The sequence below is a fragment of the Glarea lozoyensis genome (genome assembly GCF_000409485.1).
Source record: "Glarea lozoyensis ATCC 20868 chromosome Unknown GLAREA15, whole genome shotgun sequence".
NCBI lineage: Eukaryota > Fungi > Ascomycota > Leotiomycetes > Helotiales > Helotiaceae > Glarea > Glarea lozoyensis.
Genome location: NW_007360989.1, coordinates 1,925,547 through 1,944,817, shown reverse-complemented (window position 1 = coordinate 1,944,817; position 19,271 = coordinate 1,925,547). Strand labels below are relative to the sequence as shown.

The 19,271-nt window shown below is 47.0% G+C and overlaps 6 protein-coding genes across 6 annotated transcripts; 3 read left to right on the top strand and 3 right to left on the bottom strand.

The window, feature by feature from the left end:
* Positions 1 to 1,994: 1,994 nt before the first annotated feature.
* Positions 1,995 to 5,513, bottom strand: GLAREA_06454 (ARM repeat-containing protein; the record flags this gene model as incomplete). The annotated part of the gene is made up of 3 exons (XM_008081867.1): positions 1,995 to 4,808; positions 4,862 to 5,070; positions 5,120 to 5,513. The coding sequence occupies 3 exons, from the start codon at positions 5,511 to 5,513 to the stop codon at positions 1,995 to 1,997; spliced, it is 3,417 nt and encodes a 1,138-aa protein (XP_008080058.1).
* Positions 5,514 to 6,134: 621 nt separating this feature from the next.
* Positions 6,135 to 10,147, bottom strand: GLAREA_06453 (UBC-like protein; the record flags this gene model as incomplete). The annotated part of the gene is made up of 7 exons (XM_008081866.1): positions 6,135 to 6,801; positions 6,861 to 7,151; positions 7,211 to 7,422; positions 7,483 to 8,237; positions 8,293 to 8,551; positions 8,603 to 9,888; positions 9,991 to 10,147. The coding sequence occupies 7 exons, from the start codon at positions 10,145 to 10,147 to the stop codon at positions 6,135 to 6,137; spliced, it is 3,627 nt and encodes a 1,208-aa protein (XP_008080057.1).
* A 728-nt stretch (positions 10,148 to 10,875) lies between these two features.
* GLAREA_06452 (uncharacterized protein) lies at positions 10,876 to 12,223 on the top strand (the record flags this gene model as incomplete). The annotated part of the gene is made up of 2 exons (XM_008081865.1): positions 10,876 to 10,887; positions 11,150 to 12,223. The coding sequence occupies 2 exons, from the start codon at positions 10,876 to 10,878 to the stop codon at positions 12,221 to 12,223; spliced, it is 1,086 nt and encodes a 361-aa protein (XP_008080056.1).
* A 369-nt stretch (positions 12,224 to 12,592) lies between these two features.
* Positions 12,593 to 14,842, top strand: GLAREA_06451 (uncharacterized protein; the record flags this gene model as incomplete). The annotated part of the gene is made up of 4 exons (XM_008081864.1): positions 12,593 to 12,739; positions 12,825 to 13,197; positions 13,247 to 14,319; positions 14,423 to 14,842. The coding sequence occupies 4 exons, from the start codon at positions 12,593 to 12,595 to the stop codon at positions 14,840 to 14,842; spliced, it is 2,013 nt and encodes a 670-aa protein (XP_008080055.1).
* Positions 14,843 to 15,202: 360 nt separating this feature from the next.
* On the bottom strand, positions 15,203 to 15,904 carry GLAREA_06450 (uncharacterized protein; the record flags this gene model as incomplete). The annotated part of the gene is made up of 3 exons (XM_008081863.1): positions 15,203 to 15,210; positions 15,275 to 15,583; positions 15,730 to 15,904. 3 exons carry the CDS (start codon positions 15,902 to 15,904, stop codon positions 15,203 to 15,205), a joined length of 492 nt encoding a protein of 163 aa, XP_008080054.1.
* Positions 15,905 to 16,925: 1,021 nt separating this feature from the next.
* Positions 16,926 to 18,026, top strand: GLAREA_06449 (L-sulfolactate dehydrogenase-like protein; the record flags this gene model as incomplete). The annotated part of the gene is made up of 1 exon (XM_008081862.1): positions 16,926 to 18,026. One exon carries the CDS (start codon positions 16,926 to 16,928, stop codon positions 18,024 to 18,026), a length of 1,101 nt encoding a protein of 366 aa, XP_008080053.1.
* Positions 18,027 to 19,271: the final 1,245 nt, after the last annotated feature.

Below are 19,271 nucleotides of genomic sequence, written 5' to 3'. Positions count from 1 at the left end.
AGAGCCTCTAATGACTGTAACCTTGGCTCTTCTATTAGCTACATACTACGTTTGTAGCACTACCTAATTAATCGCAATTGATGTGAGTAGGATAAAGTCAATAATGTTCTTGGGTAGATTATAAGTAGTATTTACTACTCTAATCCACCCCACGTATACAATACCCTGTTACAGCATATTGCCAAACTCGTAGCTAATATGTAAAACAGTTACTAGTAGTTTCTAGCTTTTTATTTTTCGCTAGAAAAGGCTCCAAAACTCGAGATCGACCAGTTTTCTATAGAAGTCAGATATACCAAAAGGCCGCCATACATTTCAAGAGCATCGGCGACAATACATAACAAGAACATTAAAACATCAAAACACACAACAAGGGCTGAATATCAACCTGATCATGTCAGCTCCAACTAAAACCAATACGCTACTCTCAACGCGGATTTTGACTAAGCCTCGTAATACTCAAATGATAATGAAAAAGCACGGTCTACAATCAAGTTCATTCTTCGCGATATCTCAGTAAGTACCTTACACACCAAGAACTAGTGCTTCCAGAAGCTCCAAAACCTGTGTCGCGTGCTTTGACAGAGTGCTCGTCCTTTAAGCTGAATATTTCAACTTGATCATGCGAGTTTCGACCAAAAACCTTGCAACGATACGCTACCCATAACGTATATTCCGATTCTCTGATGAAGCCTCTTAAATTCTAAACGACAATGAAAAACTAACTCACAAATCAGAGTTACGTTTCCTAATACCTCAATTTCCAATACCCTATACGTTAGTGCCAATTGCGTGGCACGTGCCACTTACACGACTAGGACTTTTAAGAGTTTAGGACCACATTCCAAACTGCTTAGCCGGTTAGTCGTTTAGTATTACTATTATACTAAATCCGTTCGATTTAGTCAGAGAGCGCTGAGGATATAATTGAATAGAGCAGCGTTTGACAATTGCAACAGATGATTGGGAAAGGGTATATACTTGATTCAACTATGTCACAGGAATTATGATTCGCATGGACAACAAAACACTCAACTCCCGGTTCACATCCTCTTCCATTCCTTCTTCCAACTCATGATATAAGTAGGTTTTTCTTCACAGTCGGCAGAAAATGACCACACCCAAGACCCCCTCGATGAACTGCTTCAACTATGAAGCTTCTATCGAAATTTGAGATATAGGAATTCAATGGTTACGGTTTCGATATAAAAAAGATGTGTATCTCAAGAATCATGATAGGGAAATTGGGCTGGGGGGGGGTTGGAGGTTGTTACTGTCAACCATGTGTAGAGTGTTCAATTGGAAACCTGTTTCTATTGGAATTTGGACAGGAACAAATTCATAATGACGGAATAGTCACCAAGATCAAGTAAAATCTCCACTCAGATCGAACCTAATCTCAACGCTCCACACCTCGTTTTCAAAGGCTCTATTTGAACTATTTCCCAATCTTTTAAGCATATCCCAAGCACAGCCCCCAAAACCTCCCACGCCCAAAGAACCATGGAGTTGGAAAAATGTGAAAACTACATGTATTGAGAGTTACTCTTGCCAGACTCTTTTGAGCGTTGGGTAGATGGGTAACGAGTGATTGAGTGACGAAATGTGTGTTTGTAGGGGCGGATGTGGGGTTTTTGACATACTAAGGGAAGGATAACTCTTAGTCAATATGTTTTATTCACCTTATTCCGTCAAGGTACTGATCTACTGCCTTACCGATTATACGTTCCTAGAAGCGGGAAGCTGAAAACACAGATAGACGACTGGTACTCATATTCCTCACTTTCGACTATTAGAGACCAGAAAACGCCGCTGTTGAGGCTCAGTATATGCAATTATATTCATCCCCGTCCACGAATAGCAACACAATCCCCATCACCACACAGTCCTCGCCGCTATTCAGCACAAAAAAACGAAGCATACGTATTCCTACACCCCTCCATCCTACCCCAACGCCAAACACCAGGTTACCAGTTTTCAAAGTCCTCAGTTCATCAATCACCCATGATATCATCATCATCTTCTTCTTCAGCTTCCGCCTCCGCTTCGGCTTCACCCTCCGCTTCCACTTCCCCATCATTCACATCCCCCTCCTCCACCTCCTCAACCTCCACATCCTCCAGCGCATCCTCCTCATCTTCCTCAACAACCCTCGCCTCACTCGACTCCCCTTTCCCTCCCTTCTTCACCTTTTCCTTCTGCGCAGCCTGTTGCGCCTTACTCTTATGACTCTTTGCCTTCACCTTGCCCTCCAGAAACCCCAACACCCCCTTGAAATTCGGTCCCAGATTCGCTTTATTCCGCACCAACCTCTTCTTTAACTTCCCCTTCCCCGGCTCCGCTGCATCGATCGAGCCCGCCAGGATCGCAAGCACCAACTTCGCAGTGAGTTCGCAAAGCTGTTTCTCCGCGTTCAACGCCTCGCTCAAGCGCTCATACTCGTTTTCAGGTTCTTGTTCCTCATCCTCAGGATCCTCGTCTATATCCTCCGGATCCTCGTCATCGGCGGGCGCTTCAAGTTTCTTGCGCGATTTCTTGGCGTGTTCGCGTTCGAGGGAGATGAAGAAAGATGTGAGTTCCGCTTTGACCTCTGGATTGATCTCAGAGATGAGGGTTGAGAGATGCGTGTAGGTTTGTTCTGCATCTTTGTTTGTGCCTTGCATGAGGGGACGGAGAGTTGTGAAGAGGGCGTAGACGTCGAGGACTGTGCCGGCGCCGAGGAGACGGACGGCATCTGGACTATCGCGGGAGGAGAAGGCGGCGACGAGGTTGGTGACGAAGATGTCTTGCCATTCTTTCAGCTGATCGATTTCTTCGACGGGAATCTCGTCGTCGATTGCGACACGGCCTTCTAGGTCTTTGATTTTCCACATGAAGTAGAACATCATTGACTTGATGGCTGAAATCACAACTTGATCTTCCTGGTCATCGAGTTCTTGATCATCAGAGTCTTCGTATATTCCGCGAGCGATGATGTCGAGAAGGATTAGGATTGGAAGAGGAGCCGATGGGTCGGAACTACTTTCAAATGGTTCAATGCAACTAGAAGTACTTGATAAGAGTTCAAGCCTGGTCACAACCAATGACAGAGCTTTGAGATCCCTATCTCGAAGACCACCACGAACTGACATTTGACCTGTCGTACTTAATTTCTGTAAAGCACTTGTTGTGTTTTCCCACAACGATTGTAAACTCGACTGCGCCAATTCTTCTAATTCTTCATACTGGAGAGCATGTATAAAACAAGCCGCAGCTTCGGTCAAGACAGTCCTGTCGGTATGTCTGCTGAACTGAGAGCTAATCTCGCCTAGAAGATTTGCGTAAGTCGTAGAATCTTGTCTCAATTCCTGAAAGACTCCCAGGTTAAGAGCATGTTCCATCCGTAGCACCACAGTAGCAGTCTTGGCGTCCGATCCGTATTTTCTCAGTAATCGAGGTATCAAACTTGCCAAATGTCGTGCGGTATTTTCTTGTGCTTCAGTTGGCTCGTGTTTACCACTCTTCTTTTTTTTGTGATCCGACTCATCTGTCTGCGAGAGTTTTAATTTGACGACCGCGTTGAGTACCTCTAGCAGAATCAGCTCTTCCCCTTCGACAGGCTTGAACGATTCCTGGATAGCACGTTCAGATTTATCGCGGCTAGGCTCGGTCGTATGATCAAACAAAAGATATCCGGCCAAAATTTCCCAATCCTTCAAGTCCTCGACTTTATCATAAAGCACTTGGGCCGCGAGTGTGAATCGAGACTCAGAAACCGAGACGTTGAGAAAAGCTCCAGGGTCGATTTGACTAGGCATTTCGTCTTGATCTTGTATATCGTAACTCTGGAGAATTTCGGCTAGACACTTTAATCGTATCCATGTAGTCCGTGGAACATCATAATTTTCCTCATCCTCTAGTTGCAAGAACTCCTCAACGGTTTCTTCGCCACCAAGCTCCTCGATTTTCGCATCAAAAGCGTCTTTCAGGTTTGCCGAGAAGAAACCCACGAGCGCTTTTCGAACTCTTGGCTCCGAGTCAAAAATAAGCTTCCCAATAACGTCAATATCGTCCGGCTCTAACAATCCGTGGGCCCGTATCTGATCTACCACATTTACCGCTGATGCTCGTACTGTGGCGTCCGCATCTGAAGTTGCCATTTCAACAATCCGGACTCGAAATCGTTCAATGAATGTATGCATCCCCTGGATATTTGCCGAGTCTCGAAGTATTTTCTCAAGTTGCTTCAGGACCTCATGCCGCACACTGACAACCTCATCCGATAGCAACCAGCCCATGTACCGAAGATAATTACCATCAAGAAACTCGCCGGGCAGAGTCATGATCCAAGTTCCCATCCCTTCTATACACTCCGTCCGGATCCTCGCATCTATGTCGCGATATCTGTGAACATATACTGAATCGAAGAAGTCTTTGATCTCACTCATTACAAACTCGAGCCTGCCCTCGATCTTAGCTGCCTTCTTTTCTAGATCAGCAAGTCGTGCTTTATTTCCCCTCTTATTCTTCTTCTCGCCTTCTGCTTGGCGTAAGGTATTCGCATGAGCTTGCGCCTCTGTAGCCGCCACAGAACATAACGCAGTTGACACAGTATTTGTGATGAGTGTAGCCGTATGTCGAAATGGACGCGAGCCCGAAGAAGTCATAGGAACCGCCCATACATGAATTGACGACATAAGACCTGTTTCGAACATAGCTCCAGAATCGTGTGCTGCTTCGACAATGTAGCGAAATGTCTCAGTTAAAGATTCTTTAAATCCTTGGTGTGTTTTGGCTTTAGATATTAGAGGGTAATCTGATACTACTTCCTGAAAACCGTTAGTCTGCGTCATATCGTTTCCCATAGTGCAAAAATACTCACAGATTGATATTCGTCTTGTACATCTCTGAGACGACCAGCTGCGTTATCGAAATCGTTGATATCATCTATCGTAACTTGCACATCACAACCAGCAGCCTTCAGCATGAAGTTTACCAATTCCGTCATAGCAGCTGCATTGTCCTGTACATATCTCTCGAGCCACTCCTGCGCAGCTTCTTTAATCGGCTCTGCATTAACGAAAACCGCAGCTATCAGTCCAGTTAGTATATTTACTTCGACAAACAACTATACGCCTACCATAAAGCCCCTCCGCATTTTCATCCTCAATGACCACTCTCTTCGCCTTTTTGGGACGTGCTGGAAGTCGCACAGCCGGTGCAGTACCATGCGAAGATGTGCCATTGACCTTTGGTTTCTTCGCCGCAGGTTTCCTCGTAGTCTTCGTCTTTCTACGCGATGGTCTGGACTCCTCTTCCTCAGCACTTTCTTGCGCGGTATCACTGGCATCCACCTCCTCATCAATATCCGACGCGTCATTCTCTACATCGTCTCCTCCCCGTTTTCGTTTCGCGCTGGCGGATTCGAGCTGTGTAGGTTGGAATTTCTCTGGCGCTTTTACAGCGCGTCCAGACTTGCGCCGGCCGCTGGCCGCGACTGGGGAGCTTGCCGCATCGTTATTTGAAATATCCATGAGGGGCAATCTGGTTGTGTTCATTGATGCATTTGCTTTTCTGGATATATTTTGTTGTCGCGGGGTGGGTGCGCATCGAAATCGACAATGCGTCGCGTGTAAATCTAATGTTGATACGAGCGCGAAGTACGCGATGATGAAGTTGATTGCGGCGGCCGAACCTACCAAAAGTTAATGCCTGATTTCATCCTTCAGGCTCCCGTTAAAATTATTAGACGACACTGAGAACAGCCCTGCTCCTGAAAAAAACATTGCGTTTTCTGCAAACAATCTAAACGAAACATCAAGTGATAATTTTAAAATCCGATTTTACAACATTTGTAATTCTTATTTATTATATTATTCGCTAACTAACGTCTGACGCTGTACACCTGTAACAATAGAGGTGTGTATATTCCTCTTCGCATACTTTTGCCCCATAAACGCCACATGATGAAAAATAGCAACCAGTGGTTTCCTAGCAATCCATATCCTTTGACCCAGTTTCGTCTCTCATTTCGTCGTAAAATATGTGTTCAGAGCCTGAGCTAAACGACGCCGAGGATACCCAACTTCCCGCTTTAGGTCTGGCCATCGAATCAATACAAAGCACCCCAGTCGTCAGAAAGAACCCATCTGCCATTACATAAGAATTCTGGAATCACCACCATTATTGGCAAAGTCTCCGAAGTCTGGAGGAACCTGCCATCCATGCTGCGCACAAGCACGTTTATATGCGTCGATTGCCTCCCAAATGCCATAGTCACGTTGAATGGACTTTTGCTGCGACTCCAGACGGGCAGGTTTTGGCTCGGGGTTCATCATGGCCATACGAACCTGAAGAAGAACGCTTTCAATAGAAGAAACTGCGCTCCAACCAGAGTTTGTGAGAAGTTCCATGCACATTGCACCTCCAGCCGTGACATGACCTCCACCACCCTGTGTGAAAGGCAGGAATCGTGGTCGGATCACTCGCACAAAGGGTGGACTGTGAGGATAGTCTTTTCCAAATCGAATTTCGAGGACGACGCTAGTCACACCAGCGGCCTTCATATCCTTAGCGAGGGGTGTTTCTGGGTCAAACGAGTGTAATTCAACAATCCATTGATAGAAGTTATCGATCAATTCCGCGTCAATGAACCAGCCTAGTTCATGGATGGGAGTCTTAGACTGGATGTCGAGGACTTCTTTCAAATTTCGCTGCAACGTTTTGGTTGCCATTGGAGTAGCATACGATGGTGGGTCGAGCATGGGAAGACTTGAGCGATTTAACGACCCAGGGACGAAATCTGTGAGTGAAGTTGAGTTCCTAGAATGGCGTTAGCTTGACGCATATCATCGTAGCGACGCTACTTCATTTGAACTTACATGGCCAGCATTGGACCTGACGATTTGCCGTCCGAGCGACCTTCATTCTCATCATCAGAAAGGAGGAATTGGATATCCTCCAACTCATCATTATCACTAGCAGCTACGAAGCCGAGCTCGTCAAAAGACCTAGCATGTCTCCGTTTCTTATTACGTGGTGTTGATATACTGCTATCGGCACGGAAGCCTCGGGATGTTGTGATAGCACACAATGGAATCCCGATTGGTTTACCATTTACTGATTTTGCGGTGAAAGCTGGGTCTTGTTCAATGCTGTCAAGGTGACCATCGCTGTTGAAGAATTAGTTGCCTAAATAAGAGAAGCACGGATGAGACGCTTGACTGCGTACCTTGAAACTCTCAGGGATTGAGGTGGATTTTTGGGCGGATCTAGTCTTGATGGCCCATTACCAGTCTGTACGAGCAGATATCTACACTGGATCCAGTCGATGTACTGCACTACTAGAAATGGATTGCAGCTTGTAAATAGGCTAGGTGCATTGACGATTTCGTTCAAGCTCATCGCCATGTTTATTTTGAGCTCAGATCCGTGCCATACTCCCTATTTTGGATGGTTAGTCAGCTTTAGTCACTACCAATTTCATTGATTGTTAGAACTTACTGCTCCCCTCCCAGCCCCAGCATAGCTCACAGATGTCAGTTGTTCTAAGGCATGGTACACACCATTACCATGCGCTCGTCCATTCGATATCTCCTTAAAATCTAGACCACTTCGAATAATGCTATGCCAATTAAAGAGAGCGCTTCCATGCCACGCAAAAACTGTCGGGTATTTTGGATTGAGCTTGTTGCGGTTCTCATTGAGCGCACTCAAGAATCTCTGTTCTTTGTCGGGGGCTCCTTGTGAAAATCTGAATTGCACGTAAGTATGCTCTATATTTGATATTCTTTGGTCAAGCCTAATCTTCTCGGAAGCAACTTCAAGTTCAATTTGACTCGGGCATTCATCTACTTGAACAATGCAAGATCGGTTGGAAGCCACAATCCAACGAAGTAGACCGAGAGCTGCTGGAGATATACGATCATTCCAAGCACGAAGGTTCGGTTCTGCGACGCGTGCTTGTTGTACGAGGTAAGCTCTCATTTCCCGAATAGATGGCAATGTCTCGAGAAGCATTACGATCTGCTCAGCTTTTGCAAGATCTATCATGTCGTCAAAGTTATGACTATAGACTGCAACCTCCGCATCCACTATTGGCCCGGTTGTAGGTGGGGTTGCTGGAGTTGCTAGAGCTGCTCGGCTTTGAACTTCGATTTCATAAGTAAGACTGGACTTTCGAACCACACCGAGAGTTGACAAAGTCACATTGGGAAATCGGGAGGTGTCTTGTATTCGATAATGTGTCATTGTGCGATCTGAGGAGTTGTTAGCACAATATCATTAATTACCAACAAGAGATCCTGAACCCACCAGTGCTATTACACATAAGCACAATCCAATCACCCGTCCGTACAGGGCATTTGCCCAGAGTTTCAAAGACAATTTCATCAGCACCAGGATTAAACTTGACCTTCTCGAGGGGCGGTGTCGGGGTAGCCGCACTTTGGGTTGGCTCGGTGGGGGCGTATGTTGGAGGGATGTATGCACCACCCGCAGTTGCATACATGCCATTGGGTAGTAGCGGTACTGCGAGACTCATACCTGTGGGGTACTCGCGGAGCTTCTTATTCTGCTTCGCGTTAGCATTGCAGTACAATCATAAAAGGGGAAAAGGCTGTACCCATGCAGCGGCGTAGCAAAAACTAACGAGCAGATCCACGACGTAAGGTTGTGTCAATATCTCATGTTCAATTGAAGGTCCGAAGCCGAGAGACATGTACTGGTAGAGACACAGTGGCTTACTACAAACATAAGGTTTCAAAGCTTCAAACTTTTGCTCAATCTCATCGTGACAGACAAGACAATACTCGGTGCATCGAGCCAAGTAGTGTACCGCAAACTGTGCTGCTAGGAGAGGGAAAGATATTGTCTTTTTCTTGGACTTAGCCTCGAGCAAGTGATCCTTTACAAGCAGCTCTGGCAGGTGCTTCTCTGTTGGCAGCACACTTTCATCATAGTACGATGAAGGAACATCCGAATTGTTAACATCATGTCGGGACTGTTTCTCGTTGAACCAAAGTTTTGCACCACGCCAGCTGAGGTTAGCCATGTCGCGAATTTTCAGCAAACTAATGAGTGATGTATTGATAAAATCGTTGAGGGAGCTGCTGATGAACATATTTGAAAAGTGCCCATCCATTGGCAACTCTGCTGTGTTTGCGGTATTGGCGGTATTTTCTGTGGACTTGGTGCGGTCTTTGTTCGAGTCTGTAAAGGCAGCCAGCGCAGGTACAATACCTGGTTTATACTTGTTGCTGACGCCTACTCTAAAATCTATGTCTAGAGACTTAGCAGGTGCGTCCATGATTTGTTCGAAATTTCGATACCCGTCCGCATATCTAATCAAAAAGACGATATATTGCTGTGGTTCCAGGTCCCACGCTTGAACAGCTTCTTCTGAAAGTCCAAGGTTGTCAACCTTGACCGAAATGCTGATGATACTAGACATCGATTCTGCCTTAGCTCCGGACACGATGCCAATTTTGAACCCAGCTTGTCTAGCAGCACGAAGGTCGGATCTGATGCGTCGGTTGAGCTGTTTTGCAATCTCGGGAGTCATGTTGACTTTGGCCGCAAGGCGTGCGCCCCTGATACCCTCGCGTTGGCCAAAGTACTCGTCATCTCCGTCCATATCGAAAGGGTCTTCGTCACTGGAAGATTGGGAGTCTTCAGGATCCTCTTCATCATCCTCAAAATCTGCATCATTATCCTCCATCTCGACATCATCCTTTGAACCCATTGCCAGGTGCTTTCCCAATTTCTTTGAAATCGTACTAATTAGATCTTGAATTGACTTCCCAGCTGACGATTCTTGAATCTCGGCCAGAATCGAGTTTACCCCTGCAGGCAAGTCCATGGACTCTGTAGTGATCATATAGAAATTTTCTTGCGGATAACCACCGACCTCTACGCACGGTTAGTAGTCATGCTCAATTATCAGGTAAGTGACAGAGCATAGTTGGCGAAATTGAACGGTGAGAGCGGTAGAAAAGTAGCCGAAAGGCTTACCTAGAGAGAGCAGAGAAATTTCAATAGGTAACCCAGTTGCAGGAGTGTAACAGACATGTACATCGCCATCCTCCGAACCCTTCACAACCGAAGTGATACCAGGTATAGACAGGGCGGCTGCTGCAGCCACATCGGCAATATACGCTTTTCGGCCCATTCTGGCGATTGGTGAGTAGTTCTATATGCGCCTGATGGAGGCGTGTGTTGTGGAATACGACGGGAAGTCTTCTTCGAGGAGATCGAGGAGGCGGTTGCGGCGTCACGGGAAGTGGCAGTGGTAATAAGCTTGAATTATGCTTGTGAAACAAGTTGTCTGGGCCAGAGGTGGCAAGATTCTATCCTGGAGCAGAAGTCGAGGTTTTGTAGCGTTCCGAGGGCGTAGGTGAAGTGGGTGAATGTTCTTTTGGAAAAGATCGACTTGGGGGAGTGAACGTGGGCTTCTATACAGATTCTCTTCTCAAAAGTTGGGAGGGGACGAGACCATCCCGAAGCGTGACTGACATAAAAGACGCGGCTGTGAGTTGGTCGCAAGAGATCGCTTCGACGGCGGTTAGGAGTTGGGAACTAATATACTGTATGAGTTGAAAAATTGCATTGGTGAGCTGGGAGGAAAAGCGTCATAATCATGTTCATCCCTCGATCGTTCGTTGGTGAAATGTCCAGCCTCGCTGCCTGCCTTGTGCTAGCGACCAGGAGCCAATCAAATCATCTCTCCGCCCACCCCGGCTGGGTGCCTGGAAACCGGCCTCGTATGACCACCACGGTAGCGGTAGTAGCGGTGAATTGGTTCATCTGAGTTCAGGAGGAGGTCGCCATATATGGCAAAGTGTGAATAGTGGCATGTTTGCTGAACAAAGATCAGAGACCCTCCCTTGAGGTTGCGAAATGAACAGAGGAGTAAGTGGGACCTGCAGCCCTGCAATAGCTTACCATGATCCCTGCACTTCTGTGCTCCGAGTAATGTCACCATACAACCCCCGCTAAGGGCCTCGATCGAAACTCTCTTCCATTCAGTACCGCGAACAGAGGTAGTTCACCCCTCAACGTGCTCACAATAGGTATCTTCGACGTTATCTTCGACGTTATCTTCTACGTTCTCTTCGCCACGGCAGTTCTTCGACATGGCGTGGGATTCACAATCTTCTCGACGGCGTGTTAGCAGCCCCTCAGCCACGCGACGAGGCCTCCAGCATCAAAAAACAACACCACGGTCACCATCGAGCCTAAGTCTACGCATGTTGCAGACCCGTTGCTTCAACCGTTCCTCAATCCGTCGTTCGATCCGGCAGACTATCTCAACTCTACACTTCTACCTCTACACACCTCCAACGTCTCCCAGCCGGCAGCAAACAGCGTGTCTCTGGCCGAACTATCCACGCAAACACAGACATTGCTCTCGCAGCTTAGCGCAAATACAACTAGGCTAACGACGACTCTGACTCAATTGACAGATGAGATACTCCGAAGCGGAAGTCGGTTGGCATATGAGGTCGAGGTATTGCGGGGGGAAACGCTTGGGTTGTCTGAAGCGCTGACGGAAGGGTTGCAAGAAGACGTGGCTAAGTTTGTCCCAGGAGGATTGGAACACGAGCTTGCGACAAAGACTTCCAAGACAACGGATCTCAATTCACACTCAAGGAGGATGTCGGTAGCAGCGCCCAAGACCCCCATTCGAGAAGACGCTCCCGTTTCTGATCCTCTATACATCACTCAGTTACGGACACTTACTCTGGTGCGTTCCCGGCTGGATACCGTGATAAAAACATTTGGCGACGCGATGGCATGGACCTTTCCACCATCTGAGGTTTCTGTCACTTCTTCATTCCTCTCCGTCTCAGCACCCGAGCCCGGGTCTGATATGCACAGTACGGAGGAGAAGGGCCAGCAAGTGTCTAAACAACTACGAGATGAAATTGCGGACCTTTTGGTGGGAGGCGACCCCGTGGATGGTATCGAGGCAGCGGCGAAACGAGTCGAGGAATTAAAAGATCTAGCAAACGTTTGGAGAGGCACCGCTGAAGAAAAGGCTCGTGTCAAGTTCGTGGAAAGTCTGGCAAAATTGGTTGAAGATAGGCATAGAGATTTATTAAGAGATGCCGAGCAAGGATCCCGTCTAAGTCATCGAGTAGAAAAACTTCGTGATGAAGAGGCGGCATCACCGACTGGGGAGAATAAGCCTCAGGGTGGCTATGGGTTCCTCAGTCAACTGCAGAAGCTCCGAGGAGCATCATAATAAAAGATGTTTGAATACCCAGACGATTATCTGGTAAAAATAGTATCCCAGCATCTACTAGGTATGGAGTTTCTGGACCCAATTTCTTTTCTGGTTCGAGATCAAGCGCGGTAACCGATCGAGACATACCTACCTAAGGTACCTGCCGAGGTCATGACCAATGTTCCTTCCCCATACTACGCTGACTTGAGTGTTACGGTTCACCATATCACGACCGCCTCCACGTCGATACGCGTCCCGTTTGTCAGTTGCACTGTTATCTATCAAGCTTTTGATTCTTTTTATGGACTACTTGCTTTTACACTAATTTTACTTGTCCTGATTGCATTCTTAGGCACCCAGTTACCCACATGTTGTTCATTCCACGCCATGTGTTCAGGGAAACAGTCATGCAGCCCTGGTAACACTGAAGAGTCACGTCGTTTGAATAGACTCTCTAGACCAAGGCGCGCTGTACGACGGTTGCTTGTCATGTCGTTAGCTGTATTTGGCTTTATTTCCTTAACGCTTAAACATGTATGTGTAGCACAACGAACGAGTGCATGCTGTTTGCATTTTCACATGTCACATATATTGGAAGTCACTGACACTACCAAAATAGACACAGCAGATTACAACTACATATGCTTTCAAATTGCCTCTCAGTATTGCAGAGGTAAAATCAACGTATCAATTTGATGGAGCTGATGCCAAAAGGTGGAACGCAAATGTCGAGCTGAAAGACCTCAAAAGTCTAAAAACGACGAGACCTAGATTACACCTTCTTATCACAACACTCAATCAGACTCCAAGCGTAAATATATGCCGAACTATAGCTTCAGCCGCCGTCCTCAAATATCCGGCGCCCATCTTGATAAATTATGGAACCGATGAACGAGGTCTGAAACCAGGAGCTGATGCAGTCCAGCGGATCTATGAGTTTCTGGCGGGAAGGAAAGTAGCTGCAAAGGATTTGGTCTTAGCTATAGATGAAGGTTCGCAATACCTATTCTGTCATGTGAAATACTTATGGTTCTGAATCAGATAGCTGGCTTCAACTTCCTCCAGAAATCACCATCCATCGCTTCTTCCGTAGCTTGCATGACGCTAATCGAAGGTTGATGGCAAGGGACGTGAAGATTCCAAAAGAATCTCTTGTAACACAGTCCTCATTCGGCGCGCCGATTTTGACACAAGCCGTCCTGTTCGCAGCATCGAAAGATTGCTCAAACTCACCTAGAGATCCCGCATGCTCAGCAGTACCGGAATCGACCCTTCCATCAGATCTATACGGATCTTACACGGATCACCACCCGAATCTTAAGTACAACCGCCCACGGTTTCTAAGTAGTACTATGGCAATAGGCCAAGTCTCGGATCTCCGCCCAATATACAAGTATGCCACTGATCTTTTACACCACCCCCACCAAAACCACGACAGCCAGAAAATTCTCTCACAAATTTTCGGCGAGCAGGAGAAACAGCGGACTCTGTGTAGTAGGAAAATTTGTGGTTCGGGCTGGAAGAGCTATTTCTTGTCGAAGCTCGAAGGCTTTTGGTCTGCTTCGCGTGAGCAGAATCTAAATCTTGCGCCTGAGTATGACTTGGGAATTACTCTCGACTACGGAAATTCCATTTTCCAGATGATGGATCATTCTATTGAAGATGTTCGCTTTGTTACGTTCAAGAACTTCACCAACTCATCCTCCACTGAATTCTCGGACCATGCCAGCTATGTACCAGTGACTTTGTCACAAGATCTCATATCAACACTTCCACCAATTCCGAAACACCAATCTTCTTCTTCCGCTTCCAAGATACCTATTCCAGCCTCCGATGGCCTGCCTTCGGATCAGCTTACCTGGCTTGATGTCGCTCTTGCACCAAATCTAGTCATGCCTGGTGGCAGTAGTCCTGCCGTATTGAATGTTCATGGTGAAGCACTAGGTGGTGAGATGTGGGGGAAGATGTGGTTTTATGAATACGCGAGAGGTTTGATGAGGGACTATTCAAAGAATTCAGCAGACAAGGATGTAGGTGAAGGTATGATTGAGTTGAGAGACTCAGAGAGGAAGTGGATTGGGGGACGATTTGGGGCTTGGACAGGTGATGGGAAGGTGAGTTTGTCCTATTTTTCTTATTGAAGATGTTTGGAGAAATGAAACAACAATCTTGTTCTGTTCGACTATAAATTTGAGCTATGTGCTGACGGGGTTACAGTGGCTGCAGTGGTCAGAGGTCTGCGGAAATTTCCAGGATGCATTATTCCCTGATGGAAACGGTACTTTTCCATCTGAGGAGGACGTTAATAACATAACACCATCACCCAACACCAGTTATGAACCAAATTACGAAAACCAAAATCCTCTATCACAAAAACCAGCTCCTAACATCGAAGAATCACACCCCTTCCAACCTACCTCTGAGTCAAACAGTCAGCAAACAGACAGGTTTATAGTGAAAACACGCAAAGGAAAGGCAAAACATGTTTTAGAGGAGCTCGTAGAAAATGGAGAGGGAGAAGAGAAGGGCGAGAGAAGAAAGGGATTGTTGGACCCGGAAGAACTGAGGGGGCTGCCTGGGTGGGTTGATGTGAGGTTTGATGATTTGTTAGAAGCTCCAGCGCTTGTAAATCTCTAAGAGGGAGTCCGAAATAACAGCAGGAGCTTCATTGCTTTGGTACGTTAAAACACATGGTTCATCAGTACAATCGAAATCATCAGAATACAAGTCATATTCTATCAACCCCTTCACCCCTCGGTCAACTCGCATTTCAGAATAAGAACAAACGCAAAAATCCTTCTCTAGCCAACTTCTCCCCTCTCATCCCCTAAGAGCCCTCTCCAACCCACTCCATCACAATCCCCCTCCTATCCCCCCACTTCCCTTCATCCCTCTCCTCCCCAACAGGAACCAACTCTCCATCCCCACTCCCCACATACGCCTCCTCCAACGTACACAGTCCCCTCTCGCCAAACCCCAGGCTACTATACAATCCCATCACCCCCCTGTTATCAGGATGCACGATCGCGCGCACCCGCGTCCCTTCTTTACTCCCATCTCCTTTCCTACTCCCTTCCCCTTGCGATCTCGCGACCGCAAACTGCACCGCAAAGTTAACGAGCAACTTCCCAATCCCCTGCCCTCGGTACAAAGGGTCGAGATAGACGGCGCACATGTGCCATTTCGTTTCTTGAGAGTCGGGGAGAGGGAGGAAACCGGAAAGGGGGATTGAGTAGGTGGATGAGGGGGTGGGACCGAGGAGCGTGGTCATGCCTATGAAGTCCCCTCTGTCGAGAGTTTGGAGGTATGGTGGGGTGTAGGGGGGGTAGGATACGGCGACTAGGATTGTGGTTGTGGGGGAGGAGAGTCGCGTCGACCCTGGGATGTTAGGATTTGGATTGTTAGGTGTATGTTTTGAGGGGGAGAGGAAAGAGGAGGATAGAGCCTTGTCTAAGGATTGCATTATTCCCACGAACACCTAGAATACGAGCTTAGGGGGAAGAAAAGGGGGGGAAGTTGCGTACAGTAGCTGTATGGGTGCATCGATTCGAGGGCGTGGGTTGAGGCGAAGGAGCTCGGAGAGGTGAGGAGGGCGTTGAGACGGAGGGAGACATATTTCCCGAGCAGGAAGGGGGTTAGGGGGTCGGAGGGGGAGGTTGGGAGGGTGTGGATGCGGGTTATTGGGAGGGGGGTGGTCATTGTTGGTGAGGGTTGGGAGGTTTTTGTGTGTTGGCGAGAGTGTTAGAGTGGCGGGATGGTGGGTTGGTATCGAAAGATTTGTTTAAGATATTGTGTCGAGGATTTTACGTTCAGGTATATCTCGAGATGAAAGTCCTAGTTCGTGGTTGTTAGCATGAAATCAACAGAAGGCTCTCGTAGAAATTACTAGTACTCCAGATTCTGGCTTTAGGGAATCCGTTTAAGAGATTTCGTCAAAAGACTTGTTTGTCAGGAGGTGGAAGGTTTTGAGGTTAAAGTCCTAAATCATCGTTGTTAGCATCATTATAGTAGTAGAAACATTCTCATAACAGTTATCAGAACTTTAGCGACTAGTGTCAACAGCCATTTTCGAGAAAGTGTAGAATACCTTGGTCATTGGGTGATCGAAGATATCCTGAACTTAAAAGCCTATCCCTCCATTAGTATATCCCATAAATTAAACCAGTTTCTGGAAATTACCACTTGTCTAAAAACACTTACCCCAAATTATCAGATTCCTCCTTAGGCGTCTTTGAAGTTGTGATTCTTATCAGATCTGTCCCCCTTTTTTTTTGAAACACCTCTATGTCTTCTATTGTTGCAACTTAAATGTGACTGAAATAAGTCCCATCCTCAAAATTCGCGCTCGTTAATTTTTGTTGACAAGTTTCATAAGTCTTACAAACCGCAGGAAATATCCTTTACTACGAATGTTTACTGATCTTTGCCATGAGTTTCTTAAGTAAGCAACTCGCATGTCAGTACGTAGGTGCCGAACACGGCAAAAGTGGGGAGGTGTATTCACGTGATCGGATTCCGAACTCGCATTTGGGATTTTGAGTTTCAAGGCGAAGACGGTGTGAGAGGGAGGTAGGATTTAAGAGGAAGTCTTGAGGTTTGAGGGATGGAGTATGTTTTTATGAGATTTTCTTTCATTTCTTAAGTATTTTATACTCGATCCTTTATATTTTACCCATATCCAATTCCCAATTCCCAACTGCAAACTTCTATCGCAACAAAGATGTCCTCATCACCTGACGCTTCCTCAAAGATCTATGTCTCCCATCAATCCGCGAAACACTTCACCGTCTCCCTCTTGACAGCCCACGGCGTCTCCCCAGCCCACGCTCAAACCATAGCACACGCCCTCGTCGCCGCCGACCTCCGCGGCATTGACACCCACGGCCTCAACCGTCTCCCCTCCTACATCAATCGCATCCGGTCCGGCGTCCTCGACCCCCTCGCTTCCCCAGAATTAAACCAGATCACCCCCGTCGTATCTCACATCGACGGCCACAATGCCTTTGGCTTTGTTTCCGCCCACTTGGGAATGGAATCGTGCATCGCCATGGCTAAGGAGTATGGGATCGGGATGTGCGCCGTGAAACACTCCAATCATTTCGGCATGGCGGCGTGGATCGTGCAACAGGCCGTCGATGCGGACATGATGAGTCTCGTGTTCACGAATTCCTCTCCGGCGCTCCCGGTATGGGGCGGGAGAGAGAAACTCATGGGCGTGAGTCCGCTAGCGTGCGGTGCGCCTGGGGGTGAGGGACGGGAGCCGTTTGTGCTTGATATGGCGCCGAGTGTGGCGGCGAGAGGGAAGGTGTATAAAGCACTTAGAAGAGGGGAGAAGATCCCGCTGGGTTGGGCGTTGGATGAGGAGGGGAATGAGACGGAGGATCCGGCGGAGGCGTTGAAAGGTGTGATGTTACCTATGGGAGGCCCGAAGGGGAGCGCGTTGGCGGTTATGATGGATGTGTTTTCTGGGGTGTTGAGTGGGAGTGCGTTTGCGGGTGGTGTTACGAATCCGTATGATGCGAGTAAAGCGGCTGATGTTGGGCATTTCTTGGTTGCGATCAAGCCGGATTTGTTTATGGATTTGGAGACGTTTAGGGAGAGGATGGGTGTTCTGTATGAGAAGGTGGTGGGGAGTAAGAGGATGAAGGGGGTTGAGAGGATTTGGTTTCCTGGAGAGATTGAACAGGTGACTAGGAGGGAGAGGGAGAAGAATGGAATTCCGTATGTTAAGGCTGAGATTGATGCGTTGAATCGGGAGGCGGAGAGGGTTGGGTGTGGGAAGATTGTGATTATGGGTAGTGTTCCGCGGGCTAAGTTGTGAGATATGAGAGTGCACTCTGATCAGTTTAGCAATTCTTCTTGCAGCAAGTTTCTCCCACCTACAGTAATCTTTGCAATTGCTCTTCTTAATTCTCAGGCATCTTACAGACCTGGAAATCAAATATTACACACAAGACGCGGAACTGACTAGAGTCAAGTCCTTTCTAAGCACAAGTCGGCGGCGCATTTCGTGGGTGTCTTAAGTATCACAGTACTATGAGTCGGTTGCAGAAACTAAATATCAGGCTGATTTCGTAGTCTTGTTATTCCCAGTAATTATTCTTCTTCAGAAAGTAAAGTTCTAACTTCAAAACTGCATCTCCAGCCCTGACAAGTTAAGCGAGAAATCTATTCCCCCCTATAATCCCATCCTTCCAAATGTTTAATCTCAATATAACCACTTGACAGACCTCCGGACCTTATTATAGACCCTAACAACAAACTCTCCTCTTATTCTAAATATCGAAAAGCCTATCCCGACTCTCTGTTACCAAAACACAGACAACTGCTGACTGATTCTCTACTACAACAATATACATATTTCATCCAATACAATCAATTTCCTAACTAACGTAACAGAACACAATATGCCTACTTTTAGCCTCTAAACCCGACTCACGAGAACAGAAATCATGCCTATTTCCTTACTAGAGGATTTTCATGGTAGAGGTGATAAGTCTAGGTATCTCTACGTATTACTTGATTTACGATGACGACGAAATTACTGTCATAGAGAAATTTTGTCGACAATTCACGAACTTTCGTGGTATTGCTAGGACATCTCTTCGTTAAATGACTAATTCTCCCTTTTCAGACAAATCTCATCACCGAAACCCAACTCAACTTCACCTCCCATCCCATTCACCCTCTCACCCCTCACCCGCCTCCTCCCCTACTCACCCCCTCGCCATATCATCCGAACACCCCTCATCACACCTTTTATGCCCATTACAGTCTTTCCTCGGACACACCTGCGGATACGTCTGTGGATAGGTACCAATGTAATTGGTCGAGCGAGGAACGTCTTTCCAATCGCCTTTGATGACAGGGTTATAGTGGTTGCATTGCTGTGGAAAGGGAGTTAGAGAGTTAAAATGTAAAGGGGAGAAAGAGGATGGAAATTGGGGAGAGGACGAGGGAAGAAAGTGGGGGGTAGAGAGATGGGAGATATACGCAGCATAGATATTCGTATTTTTTAGTGGATGGCATTTCGGAGTATTGGGGTTTCGAATTTTAAATCGTGTAC